This window comes from Puntigrus tetrazona, chromosome 6, assembly GCF_018831695.1.
Source record: "Puntigrus tetrazona isolate hp1 chromosome 6, ASM1883169v1, whole genome shotgun sequence".
NCBI classification, from domain to species: Eukaryota; Metazoa; Chordata; class Actinopteri; order Cypriniformes; family Cyprinidae; genus Puntigrus; species Puntigrus tetrazona.
This window is the reverse complement of record NC_056704.1, coordinates 26,805,618-26,827,725: the sequence shown is the minus strand read 5'-3', so window position 1 is coordinate 26,827,725 and position 22,108 is coordinate 26,805,618. Positions and strand designations below refer to the sequence as shown.

General features: G+C 38.6%; 3 protein-coding genes across 6 annotated transcripts in view; 1 reads left to right on the top strand and 2 right to left on the bottom strand.

Annotated features, from left to right (window-relative positions):
• Nucleotides 1–5,728: 5,728 nt before the first annotated feature.
• Nucleotides 5,729–14,288, bottom strand: ncoa5 (nuclear receptor coactivator 5). 3 transcript variants are annotated; one of them, XM_043242099.1, is made up of 11 exons: nucleotides 14,134–14,288; nucleotides 11,741–12,001; nucleotides 11,422–11,529; nucleotides 10,633–10,690; nucleotides 9,266–9,478; nucleotides 9,045–9,157; nucleotides 8,377–8,506; nucleotides 8,090–8,289; nucleotides 7,685–7,889; nucleotides 6,718–6,803; nucleotides 5,729–6,632 (listed from the first exon to the last, which is right to left on the bottom strand). In XM_043242099.1, the coding sequence occupies exons 2-11, from the start codon at nucleotides 11,901–11,903 to the stop codon at nucleotides 6,028–6,030; spliced, it is 1,881 nt and encodes a 626-aa protein (XP_043098034.1). In that variant the 5' UTR covers nucleotides 11,904–12,001; nucleotides 14,134–14,288; the 3' UTR covers nucleotides 5,729–6,027. The 3 variants fall into 3 exon arrangements, with proteins under 3 accessions (XP_043098034.1, XP_043098035.1, XP_043098036.1); XM_043242100.1 differs by lacking the exon at nucleotides 11,422–11,529; XM_043242101.1 differs by lacking the exons at nucleotides 11,422–11,529; nucleotides 11,741–12,001 and having other exon boundaries at nucleotides 14,134–14,279.
• A 345-nt stretch (nucleotides 14,289–14,633) lies between these two features.
• ctsa (cathepsin A) lies at nucleotides 14,634–20,082 on the top strand. Its single transcript, XM_043242105.1, has 15 exons — nucleotides 14,634–14,767; nucleotides 15,024–15,184; nucleotides 15,269–15,380; nucleotides 15,530–15,580; nucleotides 15,821–15,907; nucleotides 16,062–16,217; nucleotides 16,302–16,393; nucleotides 16,620–16,704; nucleotides 16,785–16,876; nucleotides 16,990–17,068; nucleotides 18,322–18,470; nucleotides 18,553–18,628; nucleotides 18,707–18,796; nucleotides 19,064–19,165; nucleotides 19,485–20,082. The coding sequence occupies exons 2-15, from the start codon at nucleotides 15,024–15,026 to the stop codon at nucleotides 19,566–19,568; spliced, it is 1,416 nt and encodes a 471-aa protein (XP_043098040.1). The 5' UTR covers nucleotides 14,634–14,767; the 3' UTR covers nucleotides 19,569–20,082.
• Nucleotides 19,660–22,108, bottom strand: part of LOC122347082 (phospholipid transfer protein) — a 13,011-nt gene continuing 10,562 nt past the window's right edge. For both annotated transcript variants that reach the window (XM_043242103.1, XM_043242104.1), the window contains 3 exons: nucleotides 21,989–22,052; nucleotides 21,287–21,363; nucleotides 19,660–21,205 (listed from right to left, as the gene is read on the bottom strand). In XM_043242103.1, the coding sequence (XP_043098038.1) occupies nucleotides 21,110–21,205; nucleotides 21,287–21,363; nucleotides 21,989–22,052 (237 nt within the window). In that variant the 3' untranslated portion in view covers nucleotides 19,660–21,109. The remainder of the gene's footprint in view (nucleotides 21,206–21,286; nucleotides 21,364–21,988; nucleotides 22,053–22,108) is intronic.

Below are 22,108 nucleotides of genomic sequence, written 5' to 3'. Positions count from 1 at the left end.
TAGTTTATTCGCTGTTAAAAGTGACAACGTAAAGTGACGACAGTGTTCACCGGATCTGAACAAAACGTAAAGCGTGCGTCGAAACGCGTCGTTTTTATTCATTTGTTTTTTTTTTTACATAATACTGCCTGCATAGACTGAGCCTCTGATGACGTTTTCGACAATTAGTTGACTCAACGACGTTTTTAACAAACCACTTACGATACGCTTCGTTTGCATGGTGTGTGTTGGAAAAAAAATAATCGATTTTCGTAATGTGAAAAGAGCAGTTCCTGGAAAAATGTCGAGGCAGCTTTTTCAGATTGTTGTCGCGACTCAACGGCAAAATGTTCTTACGTGTAAACTTAGATTAGCGGGATTCTGTGTGTTGTTGTTTTTGGGTTTTGTAGATAATATCGCTCTCGAGACGCTGTAGCTACAGAGTCGATGTTCCCTGATGTGTTTGTTAGGATGCTTTTAGTACACACCGAAAAAAAAAACTACCTTTTTTTTTTGTTGTTTTCAACGGTAACGTGCAATATTGATTTCCACGGGAAATGGTGCGTATGGCGTAATTTTAGTTGCTAGTTCGCACACGAGTCTGCTTCTCGTAGAGTTCATCGGCACGCTTCGTATGCTAGAGTGTGCGTCACATCTGTTCTATGGTGGCTGAGATAGAAATGCACTTTATACGAGTTAACGTTATTTACGTCCATGGTGACAGTGACGATTGAGTTGCCAGAATCGTGAGCATGCCAGATCCATTTCAGCGCTGATGCCTCTAGCGGCGAGAGTGTGTACTGCATCGGCCCGTCCGGCCACGTTAACGCAGATTGGACAGAGTTATTGTTCGCTGCAGTAACATACTACCTGAAGATTGATTTTATTATGCTGTAAAACAAAACAAAAAATGCGTGTTTGCTATTTATTTGGCATGGATTTTTAGCATCTCTTGTAATTAATGACAAAAAAGAGTATACGTAGATGTAAAAAAAAAGACGAAAAGAAAAGAAAAAGATATATTTATACTACGAATCACAGAGTTGATGTGGTAACATTTCCATTTATCCCACTTTTCCACTCCCTGTATCATTTTAACCCTACGAGCACTGTTTTGATGTGATCACCGTATAAAAAGACTATAAACAAGCGCTTCCACTGCCGGGCTTGGCTCTATTCGAACTGACAGTGGACACGGTCACAATCTTTTTTTCCTTTCTTCAGTATCTCACGACGAATACCTGGCTTGTGTGTAGCAAAAAATAAATCGCGTATTCCTTCGCCGAGGAATATCGAGGCGTTCGACACATCTCGGAAAACGAAAAAAAGGGCTCTGAATAAGTCTGTACTCGGTTCTGACCTGCACCATTGGATGTTCTCCAAAAACAAAACGAAAAAAAAAAAAAGAATCTCGTTTCGTTTTATTAATCCTACGCTCTCTGAAATTAAAGGTCGCCTGCTGCATTTTAGGTTCTCGCTGTATGAAAAGGTTTGTGATGTTTCCTACAGGTTCTTCAGATCAGATCGGTTTTGGTTTCTAGGGTTTTTTTCAAGCACCTGAATATAGTTTCGAAAGGCATTAGACTGTCTGACCTTTATTTTTGAGAGTTTACTCCCATGACGTTTACCTCTTAGGTCAGCTTTTCTTGACATTCCAGTAACTTTATATATATATTAAAAAAAAAAAACGAAGTGCGGCTTTTCAAGCATGTGAAGCTCTGTGAAAGTCCAAATGTTGAATTCTCAATCAAATCCATCTGAAGCAGTTGAAATAGAGCCAGGACCTGGGTCCGTTGTCCTGTTCAACGCATGCACATTATCCTGAACAAGCTGATATATAAATATATATAAATATAAATATTTCAATGTTTTGTGATATAAAGTATTACGTTCACGCCAGTTTATTTCAGTTATTTAATTGTAAATGTGTTATTTTTACCAGATGTTCGGTGTTCTTGTTGTGCACAACGGTTTCTTTGGATCAACTATCTTCGTGTGAATGGATATCGATTGGTTAAAGGGGTCTATTTTTACTGTAGGTAGTTTATAGCCAAGACAAAGACCATTTCGCTTTTACTGCAGTTATCACTGAGTTAATCTATTTAAAGAAGAACTGATTACCAAAGTAATTTATGTTAACCTGGGTACGTGTTTAGTCTGTTGCACACGGTCATTCTGAATGAATTAAAAAGAAACTTGAGGGTTTGTTTGGTTTAGCGGTAAAATCATGATTTACACCAGTTTGTACACATGCCTTAAATACACAAATTGGCAGCTATACGTTAACAAATATGTGCAAATTTATTTATTTTTTAATACTGTGTCGTATTTATATTTAAAAAAAAAACTACTACTTTTTAATTCTAGGCCCAATTGCAAACGTTCAAATTAAGCTGAAGGACGCAAAATATTCAAGATGTTACTTGCATATGATTTTACTGCCTGAAAAAGCATACGCCCAATTTTATGTTTTAAAAACACTGAGTTGTTCCCCCTGCTAATTTGACTGGAAAATCAGATTTCAGGGCTTATTGCTTTATTACGGCACAACAGCAAGTTGGATACCGACCCGAGACGACTATAAGAGAAATAAAACCCCACTTTGTCTAGGCTCTGCTTCTCTGAAAGGCAAAAATGGGATTTATTGAATAGCTCGCTTCGGGGCGGTTCCCGGGTTTCACGGTTTGCGAGCGATAGCGCAGTTAATTCTAGATCAGAACATTAGTTTTACAAGGAAAATGACTAAATCCCTCGGGCTTGTTTTTGATTCATTTCAAATGAAAACATTTTGTATGAACATTTAAAAGGGAATGTAGTGGAAAAAAAAGCGATTTATTTTAATTTTTTGTGCGTTTCAGGGTTTTATGGTCATATTGCGTGTTCCTGTGTGTTTTTCAGTTGTGTGTGTGTGTGTGTGTGTGAGTGTGTGTGTGTGTACAGTGACGTACACACGGCAGACCTGGGACCACAGGCAAGGGCGGATGTGGGTCCTGTAAATATAGCAGAACTAGTTAGTGTTGAGGTGTTTATTTTTTGTGTCAGTGTAAGTTGAATATTTAAAAAAAAAGACAAATAATGAGTATTATCTATTGTGTTTCATGGTACATAAAGAAAATAATGTAGTTTTATCTTCAAATGCTTTATCTCTATGGCTTCTGCAAAACTCCCATTCCATTTTATAGATTTGTCAGCACAAAATGCAATAAACAAATACCATTTTATTACGGATTATATGATGGAGTCTTTATTCCGAGCAGGCTCAAAATTCTTCAGCACACCATGTTTTGGATGTTGCTTATATACACCCCTGATCAATATCGTCAGCTCGCTAGTAAAGACTTGAACTGGCTGTGATTTAATTAACTTTCCGATGAGGTTTCACTGTGACAGCTGTCAGCTAAAGCACTGCAACTGCTGAAAATATCGAAACAAACGTCCTCTGGACTTCCCGGCAGAATTTTGGAGCAGAGAGAGTAAGTGTTGAGATCTTCCTCTTTCAACTAAATACCGTTTCTATTTGTTCAAACGTTCACAAGTTACATAGGTCCATAGAGGACAAAAATGTCCATGTCATAAAAATTGGAAACACATAATTAAGTTTGGTCTTTAAAGAAGACCCATGGCAGATTATTGTAAAAGTTAAAGATTATTATACAAAATGCATACAGGTGCTGGTCATATAGTTAGAATATCATCAAAAGGTTGATTTATTTCATTAATTCCATTCAAAAAGTGAAACTTGTGTATTATATTCATTCATTACACACGGACTGATATATTTCAAATGTTTATTTCTTTTAATTTTGATGAGTATTACTGACAACTAATGAAAATCCCAAATTCAGTATCTCAGAAAATCTGAATATTGTGAAAAGTTTCAGTATTGAAGACACCTGGTGGCACGCTCTAATCAGATAATTAACTCAAAACACCTGCAAAGACCTTTAAACGGTCTCTCAGTCCAGTTCTCTAGAGACACGATCACGGGGAAGACTGCTGTCTTGACAGTTGACCAAAAGATGAGCATTGACACCCTGCACAAGGAGGGCAAGACACAAAAGGTCGTTGCAAAAGAGGCCGGCTGTTCACAGAGCTCTGTGTCCAAGCACGTTAATAGAGAGGAGAAGGGGAGGAGAAGATGTGGTGGAAAGAAAGTGTACAAGCAATAGGGATAACCTCATCCTGGAGAGGATTGTGAAACAAAACCCATTCAAAAATGTGGGGGAGATTCACGAAGAGTGGACTGTAGCTGGAGTCAGTGCTTCAAGAACCACTCACACAGACGTATACGAGACACGTCAAGACACTCTTGAACAACAGACAGCGTCAGAAGCGTCTCTCCTGGGCTAAAGACTAAACAGACTGGGCTGCTGCTGAGGGGTCCAAAGAGATGTTCTCTGATAAAAGTACATTTTGTATTTCCTTTGGAAATCAGGGTCCTTGAGTCTGGAGAGGCACAGGTTCCACGTTTCTTGAGGTCCAGAGTAGTTTCCACAGTCAGAGATGGTTTAGGGTGTCCTGTCATCTGCTGCTGTTGGTCCATTGTGTTTTCTGAGGTCCAAGGCACTTCATTGCTGACCAACTTTATGGAGATTCAGATTTAAGCGGCATCTGCACACCGTGCCAAAGCTACCAGCACCTGGTTTAAGCACCATGGTATCCCTGTTTTTAATTGGCCATAGACCTTAACCCCATAGAAAATCTGCAATATGCCAGACCCAACAATGCAGAAGAGCTGAAGGCCACTGTGCTCTCATAACACCTGAGCAGCGCCACAGACAGATCGACTCCATTGCTGCAATAATTCAGGCAAAAGGAGCCCCAAAAGGAGTGCTGTACAAGCTCATACTTTTCAGTTGGCCAAGATTTCTAAAAATCCCTTTTTTATGGTTTTAAGTAATATTCAAATATTTAAAAGAAACATTTGAAATATCTGTCTGTGTTTTAATGAATGAATATAATATACAAATTTCACTTTTTGAATGGAATTAGTGAAAAAAATCAACATTTTGATATTCTAATTATATGACCAGCACCTGTGTTTTATGAAACATGTTGAACTCTAAACCTGCTAAAAAAAAATCAAAGCCATTAAATCTGAATAAGCTGTGTTCTAAATTTGAGGTTGATATCTTAAAGAATGAGCTTTCAGTAATTTTTGGGGGGTCAAAGTACCAAATTTTCCCCATTAGATGCAAGCAAAACTCATTTACAGTAGTCTCTCAAATATTACAAGAACACACACAAACCACATTCTGACAGCCATACTAACACATCCACACAATCACAGCTGCATTTATCCAGTTGATACTATACTACTAACAGACTAAAAATTGAGTATTTGCTTTACATGTCAATTTTTGGTTAAAAAAAACCCATCTCAGAATCCTAATTTTGAAGCCTTACCAACCAAACGAAAGCCTACTAACAAATATTGCAGAATTTTATAGTTAAATGGCTCTAAGATAAAAAAAAAAAAAAGTCCAAAAGTTACTGAATGTTTCACTTTTTTGTACTTGGTGTAAAACAGATTAAATAAAATGATGGTGGATTATTGAGGTTCCAATAAAAATACACACCTGAGCCAAAATTTATGCAAGTTGACTTTGTCAAATATCACCTTACAACTTTTCAAAATCTGTAGACTGGCTTTAACTTTCCACAACTTTGTGTCCAGACTGCAAATTATGAAGAAATCTGTGTTTTCCAGCCTTTATAGATGGAGAAACAAATCCAAGAGAAATAAGAATCGTTCTTTATCTAAAAATGAATTTATTAAGTCAGTCAGAAGTTGGCTGGTATATACACAATGCACCAATTCCATATAAAACAACAGAAATTCTCTCATTTATTGATGAATTAATCAATCATGCTCTGTAAAGGCTAACACATTAGATGAGTAAAAAATAAAATAAACCGTAAAACCAGAAAACTATGACTTCACAGAAAACTTTTTTTAAATCACAAGTTACACAGAAGCAAAAAAAAATAATAATTTATGACAATTCAGAGCAATGCTGACTTCGACTCGTATCAGATCTATTCATTTCAGTAATGGCGAGCATAATGGGACATGGGCGATGGATCCATGCTTTGGCCCATTCCCTGTGCTGACCGGGTTGCTTGAGCCACAGATCCCAAATTCACCAAGTGGTTAATGGGTCCGCTCTGGATGAGCGTATCCAAGGCTTTCTGCACACTGGGGTTGTCAAAGTTGATGCCAGTGCCTGAGGTGAGCACCGGCCTCGGGGCGGCTGTCGGCGCGGCCATACGAGCGCCAGGAGGCCTCAGGGCAGGCCGAGGGTTCATCATACTGTTCTGCGGCTGGACCGCTGCGATTTTGGGCATGCCGGTGGCAGCAGGGGCAATGTGAGAGGGCTGGAGTACGGCGGTCTGAGGGACGAGGCTGGAGGGGTAACCCTGCGTTTGGGGCGCCGGAGCGGGGCTGGACACTGAAGACGTGCCGCTGCCGCTGTTGAAGATGCTGAGGATCTTAGCCTGGAGCTCCTGCTGTTGGTTGGTGGCGGCGGGGGCAGACGCAGGGGTCAGGTGGGTGGAATGAATGGGCAGGCTGGTGTATGTGGGCTGAGCTGGAACGGACAGAGGCTGTGTGGGCTGAGGGGGCTCGTGGGTCACTGGTGGAGGGTGTGTGACTAGAAAGAATAAAAACAGTGAAGGGTAAGACTTGATGGGTGAAGCGTAATACACCGTCGGGTTTAAAATGCCTTATGGAGTTACCCGTGTCAGTAGTGCCTCGGACAAGACGATCACGTTTGTCTCGCAGATAGTCAATTAGCCTGGCCAGCTCATCTGGAGTCATAAACCTGAGAGATGCAAAGATGATCCGTTATATTTGACACGTAAAAGAACACTCCACTTTTTTGCAAATAGGCTCATTCTCCAACTCCCATAAAGTTAACAAATTGAGTTTTACCGTTCTGGAATCTATTCAGGCGATATCGCTTTTAGCATATCTTAGCATAGATCATTGAATCTAATTAGACCAGTAGCATCACGTCCAAAAATTACCGTGCTTTTCTAGAGATTTTCTAGGCAGATATATATTCTCTACTATGTTATACTGTGCTCTCATTCCAGCATAATCAAGGAAGTTTGTTGCTGTAACAAGGCGCAATAATATTACACAGCACCTGTTAATAGTCCACAGCTTGCAAGACAGGTTCCCTTTGCAAGCAAGAGGTTCTGGTTGTTTTTAGGCGCTGTGTGATATCACCGCGCCTGCTGCGGCCGTGGTACAGCAGCAAACTTCCTTGATTATTACGCCGGAATAAGAGTATAGTTCCTAATCAATCATATCGGCCTGAAAAATCACAACTTTTCATTTTCCGCCAGTCTTAGTACATGATATAACTACAGAAGAGTCAAGTATAAAATAGGAAAAATAATTAAACTCTTTGGTTATTTTTGAATGCAATGCTAGCGGTTCACAGAGCGTTGGATGGCATACATGCCGAAGCCCATAGAAAGTAACTAATGAGGCATCTACATACATCTATGGTTGGCATGGCAACTGTTTTATTTGACAGCAACATGGCAGAGGATGCAACATTTGCATCACAGGAAATTATAAATAGGTTATAAATTGGTGTTAAAATACATTATAAACAAATATTTTAACATAGAAAACTGGAACTACAAATCTTACAGAGCACAAACTGCTGAAGTACTTGTATTGTTGACCTACCTGCCCTCGGACAGCAGCGTGATGTGGGTCAGAAGGGAGGCAGGGTGACCCTCTCTGTCAGGTTCCCTCATCAACACCTCATCTGCCATCTTGGCTGCTTTCCTCGCAATCTCGTCTCTTTCTTTAGCACGGTGTTCAACTTTAAACGAATCAAAGTTGTGGGCCACCAGCACCATGGCGTCCTGCATAGGCATGTTCCTGTGCTCTGCAACAAGAGTGTGCTGTGGTCATCAAAATGCCGATTATATCTTATTTAGTGGTGTTTGAACATCTGAAATATTGTACTGCGGTCTCATCAATACTGGGCTGGTTTTGCTCAGTTGTGGTGTTGAACAGCAGTGGACCTAAAACCGATGAGCAAATAAAATTGCTTAAGTTATCGACTCTTTGTGGAAGGACACACACCTTGTGGAGTCCCAAAGAGGATGTTGACTGTACAGGAACGGTGTACTTGGTGCTGCTGGGTGATAATGATGGCAAAAGGTGTACGAGCCCGGCTTACATCCTCCAGAGCTTGGGTTAATGATACTTCTGTATTCAGGAAGATGAGATCCACCACCATACCCAGATCCCGAACCTTCCTCCCCACCGTCTCGGCATATTCCCTGCACACAAACACGGAAAATGCTACTGCTTCTCCAAGAAAACAATCAATGTTTTGATCACCTCAAGAATATAGTCACTTGACTCACTTTTGCAGCTTGTTGACGACTATGACGGAACAATCTACTGGTCTCTCAGCATCATAGCGCCTCTGCAGCTCTTCATAATATTGCCGGTAAAGTTCGTTCCTCCGGCGCTCTTCAGGACGTACCCGCTCCTCTGTAAATTCAAAACCAAACCATTAACATTTTCATGCACACTCCTCCTCCGGTGCCTCTATAATCTAAATTGTGTGCTTTGATACACTTTAAACTCACTGAATTACTAACGCCGCTGACAATGACCGTTAGGACAGCAGAACTACCGCAAATTGTGTAACCAATACTTAGGAGAACCTCTATAGAGAACATTATACTGAAATATTTTGAGGATTTTTAAGATTTTTGCGCAATACTGATTAAATGTCACAAAAAAAAACGGGCATTACAAAAAATTCTAAAAGTTTTATTCTAGTATCCTTCACATATTATGCACAAACACAACGTTTTCACTTTATTTCATATTAAACTACATACTGAATAACAATGTAAATAATTCCAAGTATTTTTTTTTGTTAAAATAGTATTTTATTTCAAATAACAAATGTTTTAAATCAATTTAGTGCACAATGCAAAAAAATTACTCATTTTAAAAATACCATTTATATTCTTTACAAAAAAATCAGCTTTATACTATTATTGTAAACAACTGAACCAACCCTCAGAATCTCTCCTGCCGTTCCAGGGTTCTCTGTAGCGCTCTGGGTACGGCTCTTCTTTCTTCCGATAATAGTCATACTCTCCGCGGTAATAACGATCATACCCTTCATCCCTGTAGAAGTACAGTGAATGTTGTTTAGACGACGCTACAACACAACAACAACTGTACATGCACAAACAAACAAAAAAAATCGTCAGTTTAAATGCATTGTGAGCGCACCTGTAGGAAGGATCTTTCTCCCTGCTCTCTGACCCCCTGTATCTCTCCTCGGGCGGCCCTCTAGTATCATGCTCACGAGGTGGACCGGGACGCTGCTCACGGCTGTCGCTCCTCATCTCTCGACTGTCACGATGGTCTCGAGAATCTCGCCCATGTACCGGGGACCGAGAACGGGGGCCGGGCTCTCGACTGTCCCCGTAAGAGCTGGCTGGCCTGAACAGAACAAAATACACTCAATTAACACGTGCCAACTACACACTTAACCCCCCAAAACTAATAGCCCTTTTAGACAATTCACAGAGAGAATTTTACCAAGTACTTCAAAGACATTACGACAGTTAAATGGTAAAAAAACAAAGAACACTGTACGCAAATGTTATTTTTACCAGAAAATCAATTAAGTGCTTTGAGTTTGTCTGTTGCCAGGGACAACTGACATGAGAGGGCATGTCATTATTAATCGGACCGGTCGCAAAATGCACATCATTTCTCTTATAGAACGTACCTACGCAAATTCAAAATATAGCTCTCCAAAAATGGGAAAGACGTCGAACACAATGTTTTTAAAGCAACCATGAAAACCAGGGTCCACCCGTTAGTTGCCAAAAGTCAAATTTAAGCAAAATGAACAGCAGGTTCAACAGGTTTCAGGATAAAAATGAACTTTTATTATATTTTGTCAGCCATTTATTATTTTCTGTTTGTATTTTTTTAAGCAAGCAACGCAAGTTTTTAATTTTCAAAACGCTTTAAGAAACCGACACAATAAACCGCACCGTTCCACGACCGCAAAATAATTAGTCTCGTTTTATTTTAAAACTGAGGTGGTGACGATGAATTGGCTGGAAAGGCAAATACCAACCTCCAAAAACAAATAACACATCCATCAAATTCAATGAACTGCTCAAAATTAGTTTTAATTGTTTCCATCCCACTTGGTACATGAAATAATTAGCTTTTTGGTCAAACTGAAGTGAATGTTAATTGGAGTGTCGGAGAAGACTCCAGCAGGAAGCAGCGAACGTCAGTGAACGATTTCGTTAAAACCGTGTATAGTAAGTTAGCAGATTGAATAACACACTGTTTGGACAAAGACACACCAAGGGAAACATACTCAAGTGACCCTAGCAACTTTATTTGAGTTAATTCTGACACAACTAAAAGTGATGAAAAGGGAAAAAAAATAATAAAACAAACTAAAAACCGAATAGCCGCGAGAAATATCGACCGAACCGTTTTTGCGCTCTCGACAACGATATTTATGCATTTTAGAACTTTCGATGAATTCCATTGTGGAGGGAAAAAACGTTTACCAAAATTCTCGATAGAGGTCGTCTTCATTAGCAAAAGTCCCAGCGATACTTTACCTGCGTGGAGGGCTTGACCTGGCTTTATTCTGTCGTCTCTCCGCTGCCATATTTACATCTGCAAATAAACCAATCCAAACGTTCAATATGACAAAAGACGGAAATATTTCAGAGCCAAACGAGTTTTTTGTTTTATTTTACTCAGAGGATGAACATTTGACTTTCTGCATCAGATGAACATTGTAATCTGTAATTGTAAGCATTTCCAAAATAGCATCACTACACTGATGGGAAACTTGTATCATGAACCTCTGTATCATGTGTACGAATGTATTTGACATTAAACACATTAAACACCGGCTGTAAACACTTATTAGACCTCATTAGACCTCATAAGACCACAACTCTATTTGGACAAATAAGAGTATTGAAAAAAAATATACAAATTATAGCACTAACAATTCAATAAATGCCATTAAAATTCTGATACAATTGAATAATTTTAATCATACAGTCAAAAGATGATCTGCAGCAGTCTACATATTAATTGGTTTCAAAAAAACCATAGGACACCAATATATAACCTATTTGTAAAACGTTCCTTCGGATTCATAGTCTCCATGTATACCTTTACATGTAGAAAGTAAAAAAAATAAATCAAGCAATCAATCAATCTTCCTTAATTATGCCATTTGCGTAATGAACATATTTAAGGTCAATTTTGTCTTTATTAGAAAACCATAATGGGTTACAGTAATACATACTCGGCCCTATGACTTAGGCCTTTTCTCTTAAGCTAAAATGTAACAACTCCCCAAACCACTCCAGTGTTTAATACCAAATCCTTACCTAGTTTATAACCTCTATAAATTCGGCCGTTATGTCCGGCTTTAGCGGCTTCAGCATCTTCGACTCGCTCAAACTGCACAAATCCATACCCGCGAAACAGGGACAAAGCTGGAAAAGGGAACAATCATTTTCGTTTTACGCAAAAAGGCGCTTTTTGGTGGATTTTTGGCCTAAGCTTCCCTGGCTTTTTGCAAATCGCAACCAAAGCCTTTAGACCAAAAGTCTAAAGAACTGTGGGTTCGACCAGTTAAAACTGCAGCGAACACTATGAAACTTTCCGAAACGTCTGAAAAAGGCTTTGAATTTGTACGCTACTAACCCTGTATTTTCCCATACGGCCTGAACAGATCCTCCATGTCCTTCTTCGCCATGTGTGCCGTGGGCAAATTTCCGACAAAAATCCGTCGCTCCAGGTCACGAGGATCATTGCTGTTGGTGGTGTACGAGGGTGGCGTACTACTCCGGCTTCTTCTGTGCGACATGCTTCTACGAGCTTTAGGTTCAACGGCCCGTTTTCAGGGAACCCTTGCAGTTGATTTTAGTTACAAGACTATTTGATTAGCTATATTTCCCCCAAGGTCTTGAAATTGACGATGCATCGACATGTAAGAAAAGAGAGATTCCAGAGGTAAAATGACTGGGCAACGTATAAAAACAACGCAGAAGTCAACATGAAATCAAAAATCAACCAGATTTACGTTCTTAAACATCTCTCAAATCGACCGATTTGAACATTATTTCTTTTCTAATTGAATCCCTCGTTTCATTCCGAAATGCTATGCCGATATAGTTTCATGTTGACTTTAAAAGACAAACTTGAGAAACTTCACAAGTAGAATTTCTAAGTACAGTTCAATTCATGCAGTGTTATGCCGCCTGATTATTTGGCATTTTGTCACTTACGCCAAATAAACTGCTAAAAATGAAATAATATTTTGGCTCAGTGGGGATCGCAAGAGTCCTTGGATTTTGCAGCGGCGCTTCAAGCCTCATGCAAAGATGCTCCTCAGATTGCCTTTTTTAAATGAAACACATTTCTCGAGTATTTGATGAAAAACTGTTGGTGAAGACGACATGAAAACCTGAAGGAAAGTCGGGGGTTTCCAAAGATCACGCGATGGAAAATATGCAAGCTTGACGTCGAAGGGAACATCAAATCTCGAACGGGCCCGTTCCTGGGGATAAACATAAAATGCTCCCCAAAAATTTCTTGCAGGTTGTCCAAAGTTTTAAAAATCCGCTAACATCGGTATCCACATCGTAGAGGCGTCACTTGAGGAACCAGTCAGTGGGTCACCAAAAACACAGAGGACACTGGACACCACGGCTCAAGGGGTGCATTGAAATATTTGCTATTAGACCAAATTTTCCACTACGGCGTAAATCTGAAAGCAATCATCGCGCAGTTTCTTGGCACGCTTCTTACTGTGCATGTTTTGGCCACAGTAGTTGAATGTTAAGAGCTCACGGATGCTGTAGACTTTGTTGTCCACTTGGCCATTCTGGTCAAAACACAGTATCATACCCTGAAGCTTCTCGGTACCTTACCAGATGAATGCTGGTCGTTCCACCTTTTTTTTTTTTTTTTTTAGATGACTCTACCTCAAGAAAATCAACTGCCAACAACGGAGAGTGAAAACAGGACTTTTGGGTTACATTATTTGAGCAGATTACAAGATTGCATTGTACTATTTACCCTCAAAAATTAGAGCAAATAGAATTTACCGGAATAGTAAAGTTTGTGGGCAAGTTTCTTAAGGCAAATTTCAAATGTTGAGTTCAAATGTTGTAAAATGCTAAATTTAAGCAAATTCAAATAAATGATAAAAAACGTGCACACAAAATTGTTTATCTATGAAAAAAAAATTTACTTGAATATGTTTTGATGAAGACTGCACAAAGAATAAGCTAAAAATATGGAATACTAATATATATATATATATATATATATATATATATATATATATATATATATATATATATATATATATAAATAAATTACATACATGACTTATGACTCTGTATTTTGTCACTCTATTACTTATATTCATATTACTGCTTGAATATTATACATATTACACACCTGTTCTTACTGCCTCACATTGTTCAAAGAGTCAAAACAAACTGCTACAGTAAACTGTCGCGCGATTTAGTATTTTTAAACTGTCTGCCATCCTCCACTGTCAATACTTCAACCACTTTTTATCATTCAAAAGGCAGAGGCATGACAAGGGACAGCATAAAATCCTCGTCGGCGCCACAACAACCCTTCCGACATTTTGTCACCTTGTCGTGACGTCACGCGAAATCAAAGCGTGCAAAAGAACGCGCAGAAGGTGCTGTAAACGACAAACACCGCGTACTCCCGTGAAAAAAAATGCGCATCGTGCATATTCCGTCCTTTTAAGAGCTGTCGGGAAACCGCGCACGCTTCGTATACCGTGAGATTCGATCAGGCGCCATGTTGCTCCGCACAGTAACGTTAGATGCTCCGCTGCTTTAAATGCGTCTCTTTTTCAACCGTGTTCGAGTTGAACGGTTTAAACGTTGCGTTATTACCACCAAGACGGCATTTACTTTCTTTGATCAGAAAGAACAATCGATGCTACGACCAACGGGGCAGCTAACGTAATGCTAGCTAACATTGAATGCAGCTCTAGAACCTTCGATTCCTGAGAAAAGTTTTGTCAGATCATTGAAGTAAACTCTTACCGTTACCATGGGAACCTGGAAACTATCCGGCGATTTTCTCGCGGTGTCCCTTTTGCGCGAACAATTGAAACGAAACTCCCGCTTGCGAAACTGCCGCAACCGTGCGACGATCCTGCGCGGAACTGCGAGTTGCTTAGAGACTGCGTTGATGGCGCTGTTTTCAAAATCAAAGTCCTAAAGCTCATTTGTAAACAACGATTCGGGGACAAATTATTGTTTTTTTACGTTCCTGGCGTTCATTTAGACCGACTTGCAAAATCAAAATATCAATATCAAAATCAAATATAATACGTTGCACAAGTACATAGTGTCTTAACAATTAAAGTGAAATAAACTAGTATAGTAAACTTGATATTTTAATTTATCCTTGCATTACCTTGCAAATACTAGTGTTTTAAAATGCGTGTGATTATGAAAATAGAAATAATTATGTATAGGTTAATATACATAATTATGTGTAGGTTGTCCTTTGTTTTTAGAGTATTTTTACAACTTAAATAACGTCTTTTATTTTGACACCGCGGACTAAAAGCATCACGTGACTTCATCACGGGAAAGTTGAAGTCACATGAATTTTTGGGACTACTTAAACCATTTACTAGCCGGTTAAGATTTTTTCCCCACACCTGGAAAGGTAAGACTAATTAAATAACACTGTGAATCATTTTAATCTCTCTTTTGTTGACTAATATCCGTCCATGCGTAAGATTTCCACCGTTATATTAGAATAAACCCTCAATTTCCTGGTTAGTGCTTCGAATTAGATGAAAGGTTTTATAGATTTCCATTTGGTTTTGGGTGACCTCTTTGCTTCATATCATTATAGTTGATGACTGATCTTCTCTAAAAGAAGGTTAAGTCAGTAACTGTTGTGTTCTGCTGTGTTTCAGATGCATCTTGTGCTGGTGTGTTTGTTGCTGGGGGTTCTGGAGGTTTCTGGGGCTCCGAATGCAGATGAGATCAAATATCTTCCCGGACTTCCAAAACAGCCCAGCTTCAGGCATTATTCAGGATACTTCAACGTGGCAGACAACAAACACCTTCACTACTGGTGACCTTCACTTTCAATTAAATGACCCTAAGAGTGGTTTTGAAAATTCCCAAATGCAAATGTTACTGTGTTCCTGATGTTCAGGTTTGTTGAGTCTCAGAAAGATCCGGCCAATAGTCCGGTTGTTCTGTGGCTGAACGGAGGACCGGGATGCAGCTCCTTGGATGGTTTACTCACAGAACACGGACCATTCCTGGTGAGATTATTATTATTATTATTATTATTATTATTATTATTATTGTTATTATTATTTAGGAAACTGATGTTTCAGAATTAACTTCATTAAAATATTTTAAAGCATAAATGCTTTAAATCATTTGATATGTTCTCTCTGGTTATTCACAGATCCAAGATGACGGTGCAACTCTAGAATATAACCCTTATGCTTGGAACAAGGTATGGATTTTGGCGTATATAGTATTAGTTAGTTGACGTGTGTGTGTGTGTGTGTGTGTGTGTGTGTGTGTGTGTATAATAGTTATCTCTGTTGTGAAATGAGGAAGCCTTGGGGCCAGTTTTTACCTTAAAGCAGCAGTTTTAGTAACTGGACTATGACACTTCCTTAAAGCAGTCACGTGAGATCTTCTACTCTTGTGGTCTTTTAGTTACTGTACTAAACATGGGCTGTTTTTCCAGATTGCAAATGTTTTATACCTGGAGTCACCAGCAGGTGTCGGCTTCTCCTACTCTGATGACAAGAAGTACACTACCAATGATACAGAGGTATGTATGATTTAAATCCTACTATATATCCCTGTGTGCATGTGTTATGTATGTATGTATGTATGTATGAGTATTTAATTGCGTAACACAGATTTAACTGAACTTTTCATGATCAAGAGCCAAAATGGTAACCGTATAATAACTGACTTTCCAGGTGGCCACAAACAACTACTTGGCCCTGAAAGAATTTTTCAGGTCGTTTCCTGAGTTCAGCAAGAATGAGTTTTTCCTGACCGGAGAGAGTTACGGAGGCATTTACATTCCCACACTGGCTGAGATCGTTATGGAGGACAGCAGCATTAATTTGCAGGTAGGAGGGACTGTATTACCCATAATAAACACAGATATTAAGTAAGCAGAGTGTGTGACGTGTGTGTGTGTGTTTGTCTTGCAGGGTATTGCAGTTGGAAATGGCTTGTCAAGTTATGAACTGAATGATAATTCACTCATCTATTTTGCATACTATCATGGACTTCTTGGGACCAGGTACTATATATATATATATATATATATATATATATATATATATATATATATATATATATATATATATATATATATATATATATATATATATATATATATATATATATATATATATATATATATATATATATATATAAAACAATTGTGCACTTTGAGTATTTGTTTTTATGCATTTAATTTTACTTTTTAATTTGTATTTATTGCATTTTTTTTTTTTTATGTGCAGCTTGTGGAATGACCTGCAGAAATTTTGCTGCAAAGATGGAGTGTGCAACTTCCACGATAACCAGGACGTGAACTGCTCCGTTTCTGTAAGTTAAACGGTGCCCCGCTAAAGTCTTGTCACGTCATATATCCTCCCCTCATCTTTTCTCATATTTTCTCTTTTTAGCTCTATACAGCTCAAAATATAGTCTACAATTCAGGACTCAACATTTATAACCTGTACGCACCCTGTGCCGGAGGTGTACAGCAGCGGGTCAGGTGAGCTCGGTTCAGTTATGTAACTCATAACTTTATTAGTTATATAACTGTTCATACGAAGACATTCCAGTCTCTTTTTTTTTTTTTTTTTTGTTCTGTGTTCTTAAAACCAGCATTGAAAATGGCCAGTTTGTGATCCGAGACCTGGGCCACCACTTCCTCAACCATCCATGGTCCAAAGCGCAGAACGAGGTAGAGAAGTTTGTGCAAAAGGGCATGTTTAGCGTGCTTATTTCCGTGCAATGAAAGTAATGAGGCAGCTTTTAGATCTTAATGCACTGAATATATTCCCATTCCATCAGCTCTCTAATTTTATTTGTTTAAATTGTGACGAGTTTGCAAAAAGGTGCTGCATGTGGAATTGAGCCATGCATTGCAGTCCAAATTTTAAATACCGTAGATATTTACTCTTCACCTAGCCCCTCCTCCTCAGACGTGGCATGCATAAGATTTACCAGATTGCCGACACCAACAGGAACGAGTGCACATGATCATGAATAAAATGATACGTTCTACACTTTCAGCCGACTTGCATCCTGCTATGCTGAAATACAGTTGACCCATCCTTAAGCCCTGCCCCCCTTTAGTTACTGTTGCTACCTCGGACAAAGAGTTTCTCACTGTTTTACAGTGACTGCAGCTGTTTGAAAACCTTGTCCGGGGATGTTTTTGCACATTTTTTACACAGAACTCCACTAAATGGGAATTAAATACTCCATGGAGATATTTACGAATAAATACGGTGGATAACTGGAAGCAAGGGTTTTACTGAGAACAGTTTGTTGATTACTTCACTAACATCAGTGTTTGTAGTTTGTAACATAACGTGTATGACAACTGATACTCGACTGCCATTGGCTCATCTGCGTTCGAGGGGAGGGGCTAAACTGGCAGCGGGCGGGTTACACAGACCAAAACAAAGACTGACGCTCCGTCCCGGGACATGCATTTGCAGGAATATAACTGACTGTAGCATTGTTTTTCAGATAAACAAGAGTGTTAAGAAACGCGTCATGGTATTTTAATGCCTAATGCATGTAGCACCTTTTTAAAGAAATTCTTCACCCAAAACTTGTCCTTTACGGACACTCGAGCCGATCCGAAACAGAATGACTTTCTCTCATCTGCTGAATACAAAGATGTTGTGCAAATCTAAGAAGTTGAGAACCTTCTTAGTTACTAGTCGTCATTGAATTTCACACAACTTTTTTTTTGTCCATACTATGGAAATTCACTGGGGATCATCAACTGCTTGGTTACTTAGATTTTTAATAATATTGTCTGTTGACACCAGAAAGAAATGCATATAGGTTTGAAACCACTTCTATTTTGGTGAACTTCCTTGTTTCGTAATGACTATGAAAGCTTTGTGCCTGGTCATGCTGTTTAACCCCTTTACGTGGTGCTCTGAGGGTTAATCCACTCGACTCTTATCACCGAATCAGAAATTGCGAGATGTGGTCTCCCTGTTCAAGTCCTCGAGGCTGGATCCTCCGTGCACCAACTCGACTCCGTCCACGCTGTACCTCAACAACCCGCTGGTGAAGTCTGCTCTCCACATCTCCCGCGGTGCTCTGGACTGGGTCATCTGCAGGTGCGTGAGCGCGCTTGAACCACGAGAATGAGTTTTGTGATGCGGGATTTTCAATCGCAGTTTATCTGGTTGTTCGTTGCAGCGCTGAAGTCAACCTGAACTACAAACGTCTGTTCAACGATGTGAAGAAGCAGTACCTGAAGCTTCTTGGAGCGCTAGTGAGTGATCAAAATGTAAACGCTTGCGAATCAAATGTTTATCGGCTTTTATTGACTTCAATTTCATTTTTATAACAGAAATACCGCGTGCTGGTGTATAATGGAGATGTGGACATGGCCTGCAACTTTCTAGGAGACGAGTGGTTTGTGGAGTCGCTCCAGCAAGAGGCGAGTTGTTGCCCACTGATGCCACGTGTCTACTTTTTTTACAAGAAGAAAAATCATTTCATAGTGATGCAAAAACCTTTCTCAATAATTGTATAATTTGTCATAGGAAGTTATAAGTTGAATGATGCAATTTTATTGAAATGATATTGATTTAAATTAGTCATTATTTTTGCCATGTCAGCAGCAATGTCTTTTTCATGGCAAAGTGTATTATTTATTTATTTATTGCAGTAGTAGAATAAACGATCTCTTCATCTTCTCCAACAGGTACAGGTGCAGCGCAGACCTTGGGTTTATTTCAACGGTGAAACTCAGCAGATCGGCGGCTTTGTCAAGGATTTTTCCCACATTTCTTTTCTCACGGTGAAGGTAAGGCTGCGGTAAAACCAATGGCGCGCTTCGTGATCGCTGTGGTTTTTAAATTTTAAGTGAATTATAAAATGATGCCATGACTGTTCCAAACACCTACTGAGCTGCTTGGGTAGACAGCATTTTAGGCATCACAGGCAGCTTACTAGGGTTTAGACTAACATGCACCTCCACTGTAAACTAATTTACTCAGTATATGCATCAGTGATCTCCATCAAATTTTTTCTCACAATGGACTATTTATGTCTTTTATTGTATTCCATCTATCTATATAATTGTTTTTATTTTTTTAAATCGTATGTTTCCATGTCCTCCACAGGGTTCGGGTCACATGGTTCCCACTGACAAACCCATAGCGGCCTTCACGATGTTCAGTCGCTTCATCACCAAACAACCTTACTAGAACACACTCAGGGATTTTTACTGTATTTGCACTTTCACACTGGTATAATGTTTCTGATGTATGCACCACAGATTTTTATTTTTTTTTTTTCCCCTCCTCATTTTGCTACTCAAAACTATGTGTTTAAGTAGTTCAGTTGCCAGCCTGTGAACTAAAGTCATGCTGACTGTACATAATTTTGTCTTATGCGTTGAAGAGATTTCCAGGTGTCTGTCGATCTCTGATTCTGATTGATTTAATAGCGAGAGACGCTAAGTGTTTACGAATTGAAATGCAATCCGATCAGCTGTGAGTGGATGATGACTGTTAATTGCACAATTTTAGCTCACGTCTTCTCAAACATGAAACCGTAGCTTTTATTAATCATCACACAGATTACGTCACTCTGATAACTAGACTTTGGTTGAGGTGTCACTCGTTTGTGGTTTAAAGTGATGTACTTGTGCTCATAAGGGAATATTTTTGTGCCTTTTTAATCCTCTCCCTGTTTTTTAATTAAAGACATTTTCTATGATTTTACGTTTTTCTCTGATCTTTTTTTTTTTTTTCTTTTTAGAAAACTGCCTTTTTAAACCCATTTCATAATGAACTTAAGTTAAACGGTAACGTTTGCTCATTTTCGACATGTTGTTGTTTTATAAAGAGGTACAGTGATTTTTTTTTTTTTTTTTTTTCATCCACAAATGATGAGGATGGCAAAGCAATCTCATGAAACAATCAATATGTGATAAAACGTGTACAAAAAAAATCCAACTAAAAGTACAAATACATTGTTTTATACAACTAAGCACACAGTATAAGAGTTCTACATGTGTTCAGACACTTGTGCAATACCTTTTAAACTCAACGTGAACCTGCATACGCAACCCATTTTGCTTCTGAAATGTGGGTAAAAATGTACTTCGTTCACTTCATATATTAATGCACTGATTTATTAGGTGGGTGTCTGGTATAAGAACAGAGTCGTGTCTGAACGTAACTTTGAATTGGTTTGTGGGGGATCTGTTTCCTAATTAAAATGCCATCCTCAAGAGCATCTCTACGTGTCCTGCTTTTTGTAAATACATGCGTATTTGCTTATATTGGTGTAATCTTCACGCAACAGCTATTTACACAGAGTGTAAAAAGTTAGACCGTATTTACACTGAGAGCAAATACTGTTTGCACAAAGTGTAAATAGAAGAAATGCACTATTTGTGCTAAAGGTGAAATACCTAACTTGCTGGTCATTTGCACTCACTGCCAGTGTTCATTTTATTAGCAGTATAATATTGCATTAACTATTGGGTGAGTATTAGGAAAAATGCATGTTGGCATGAAGTGCAAACCGTACACTATTACACCAGGAACGTGTATTCAGAGAGTAGATGGGTTGAACGTATAGTTCGTGTTGACTAACAATAGCAGGTCTTGAGGATCAAATGTTCTGTACAGTTATTAAACATCATGCTTCTGCGGGAAGGTTAGATCTCATCTTTTAAAACCTTCATTTATTGCTCTATGTTTTAGTATCTGTGCACGACTTCATGCAGGCTCTCGTCTTAAATTGAGTTGTCGGTCTCGCCCGACAGCTTCTTCTCGATTATTTCTCTCAGACCTGTTCTGAAGTGTAGGTTTGCGCCCACAATGATGTAGCCCTGTGAAATCAAAAGGTGGAGAATCGCAGCTGAGCACATTAAAAAGGACTTAAGATACGAGAAGTTTCAGCAGCCACTTACATTGTGATACTCCACCACCTCTTCAATGAAGTCTATGCCGTCCGGAAGAGGGATCTGCACACCTCGCTTGGTGTAATCTTAAATAAAAACACATTTGGATTTGTTTTGAATATTTTTCTGAAGGAACGCGTGACACCGAAGACTGAAGTAATGATGCTGAAAATTCAGCTTTAAAACACAGGAATAAATTACATTTTATCGTACATTCAAATAAAACATTTTTTGACCTTTTTGAAAATATATTTCACTTTTTTTTTTCTCTTTTTCCTGATGTTTCACACAGTTAATTTCTGTAGAAATTAAACTTGTTGCCTGCAACTTACTGTATGTTATTTACTGGCAACAGTTTGTTCAAAGATAAATGATCATTAAACATTAAAAAGTCTTTACTGGAAAAAAATAAATCAAATAACAGCTTCATGCAAAGCATTTCTTTGAAAAATATCAGGAAAAAAACAGAAAAAGGTTGATGATTTTTTTTTTAAGAGTTTTATTCTGTAAAGACAGACTTGTTTGTTTAACATTCATTTATATTTGAACAAACTCATACCAATTAATTTTATATAACTTTAAATCTACAGCAAGTTACTGGAAACCCAATGTTTTTTTACAGAAATGCAGCCAAAATTAGCACAAGACTTCACTTATATATATATATATATATATATATATATATATATATATATATTTTGTTTTACTTACTGTTAATGAGAGGCACCACAGATATCTGCAGCATCGTTTTCAAAGGACCTTGCAGTGGAATAAGCTGGAGGAAAAATATTCATCACACTGACTATCTGCTCTTGATCAGTTTTGCGGCAA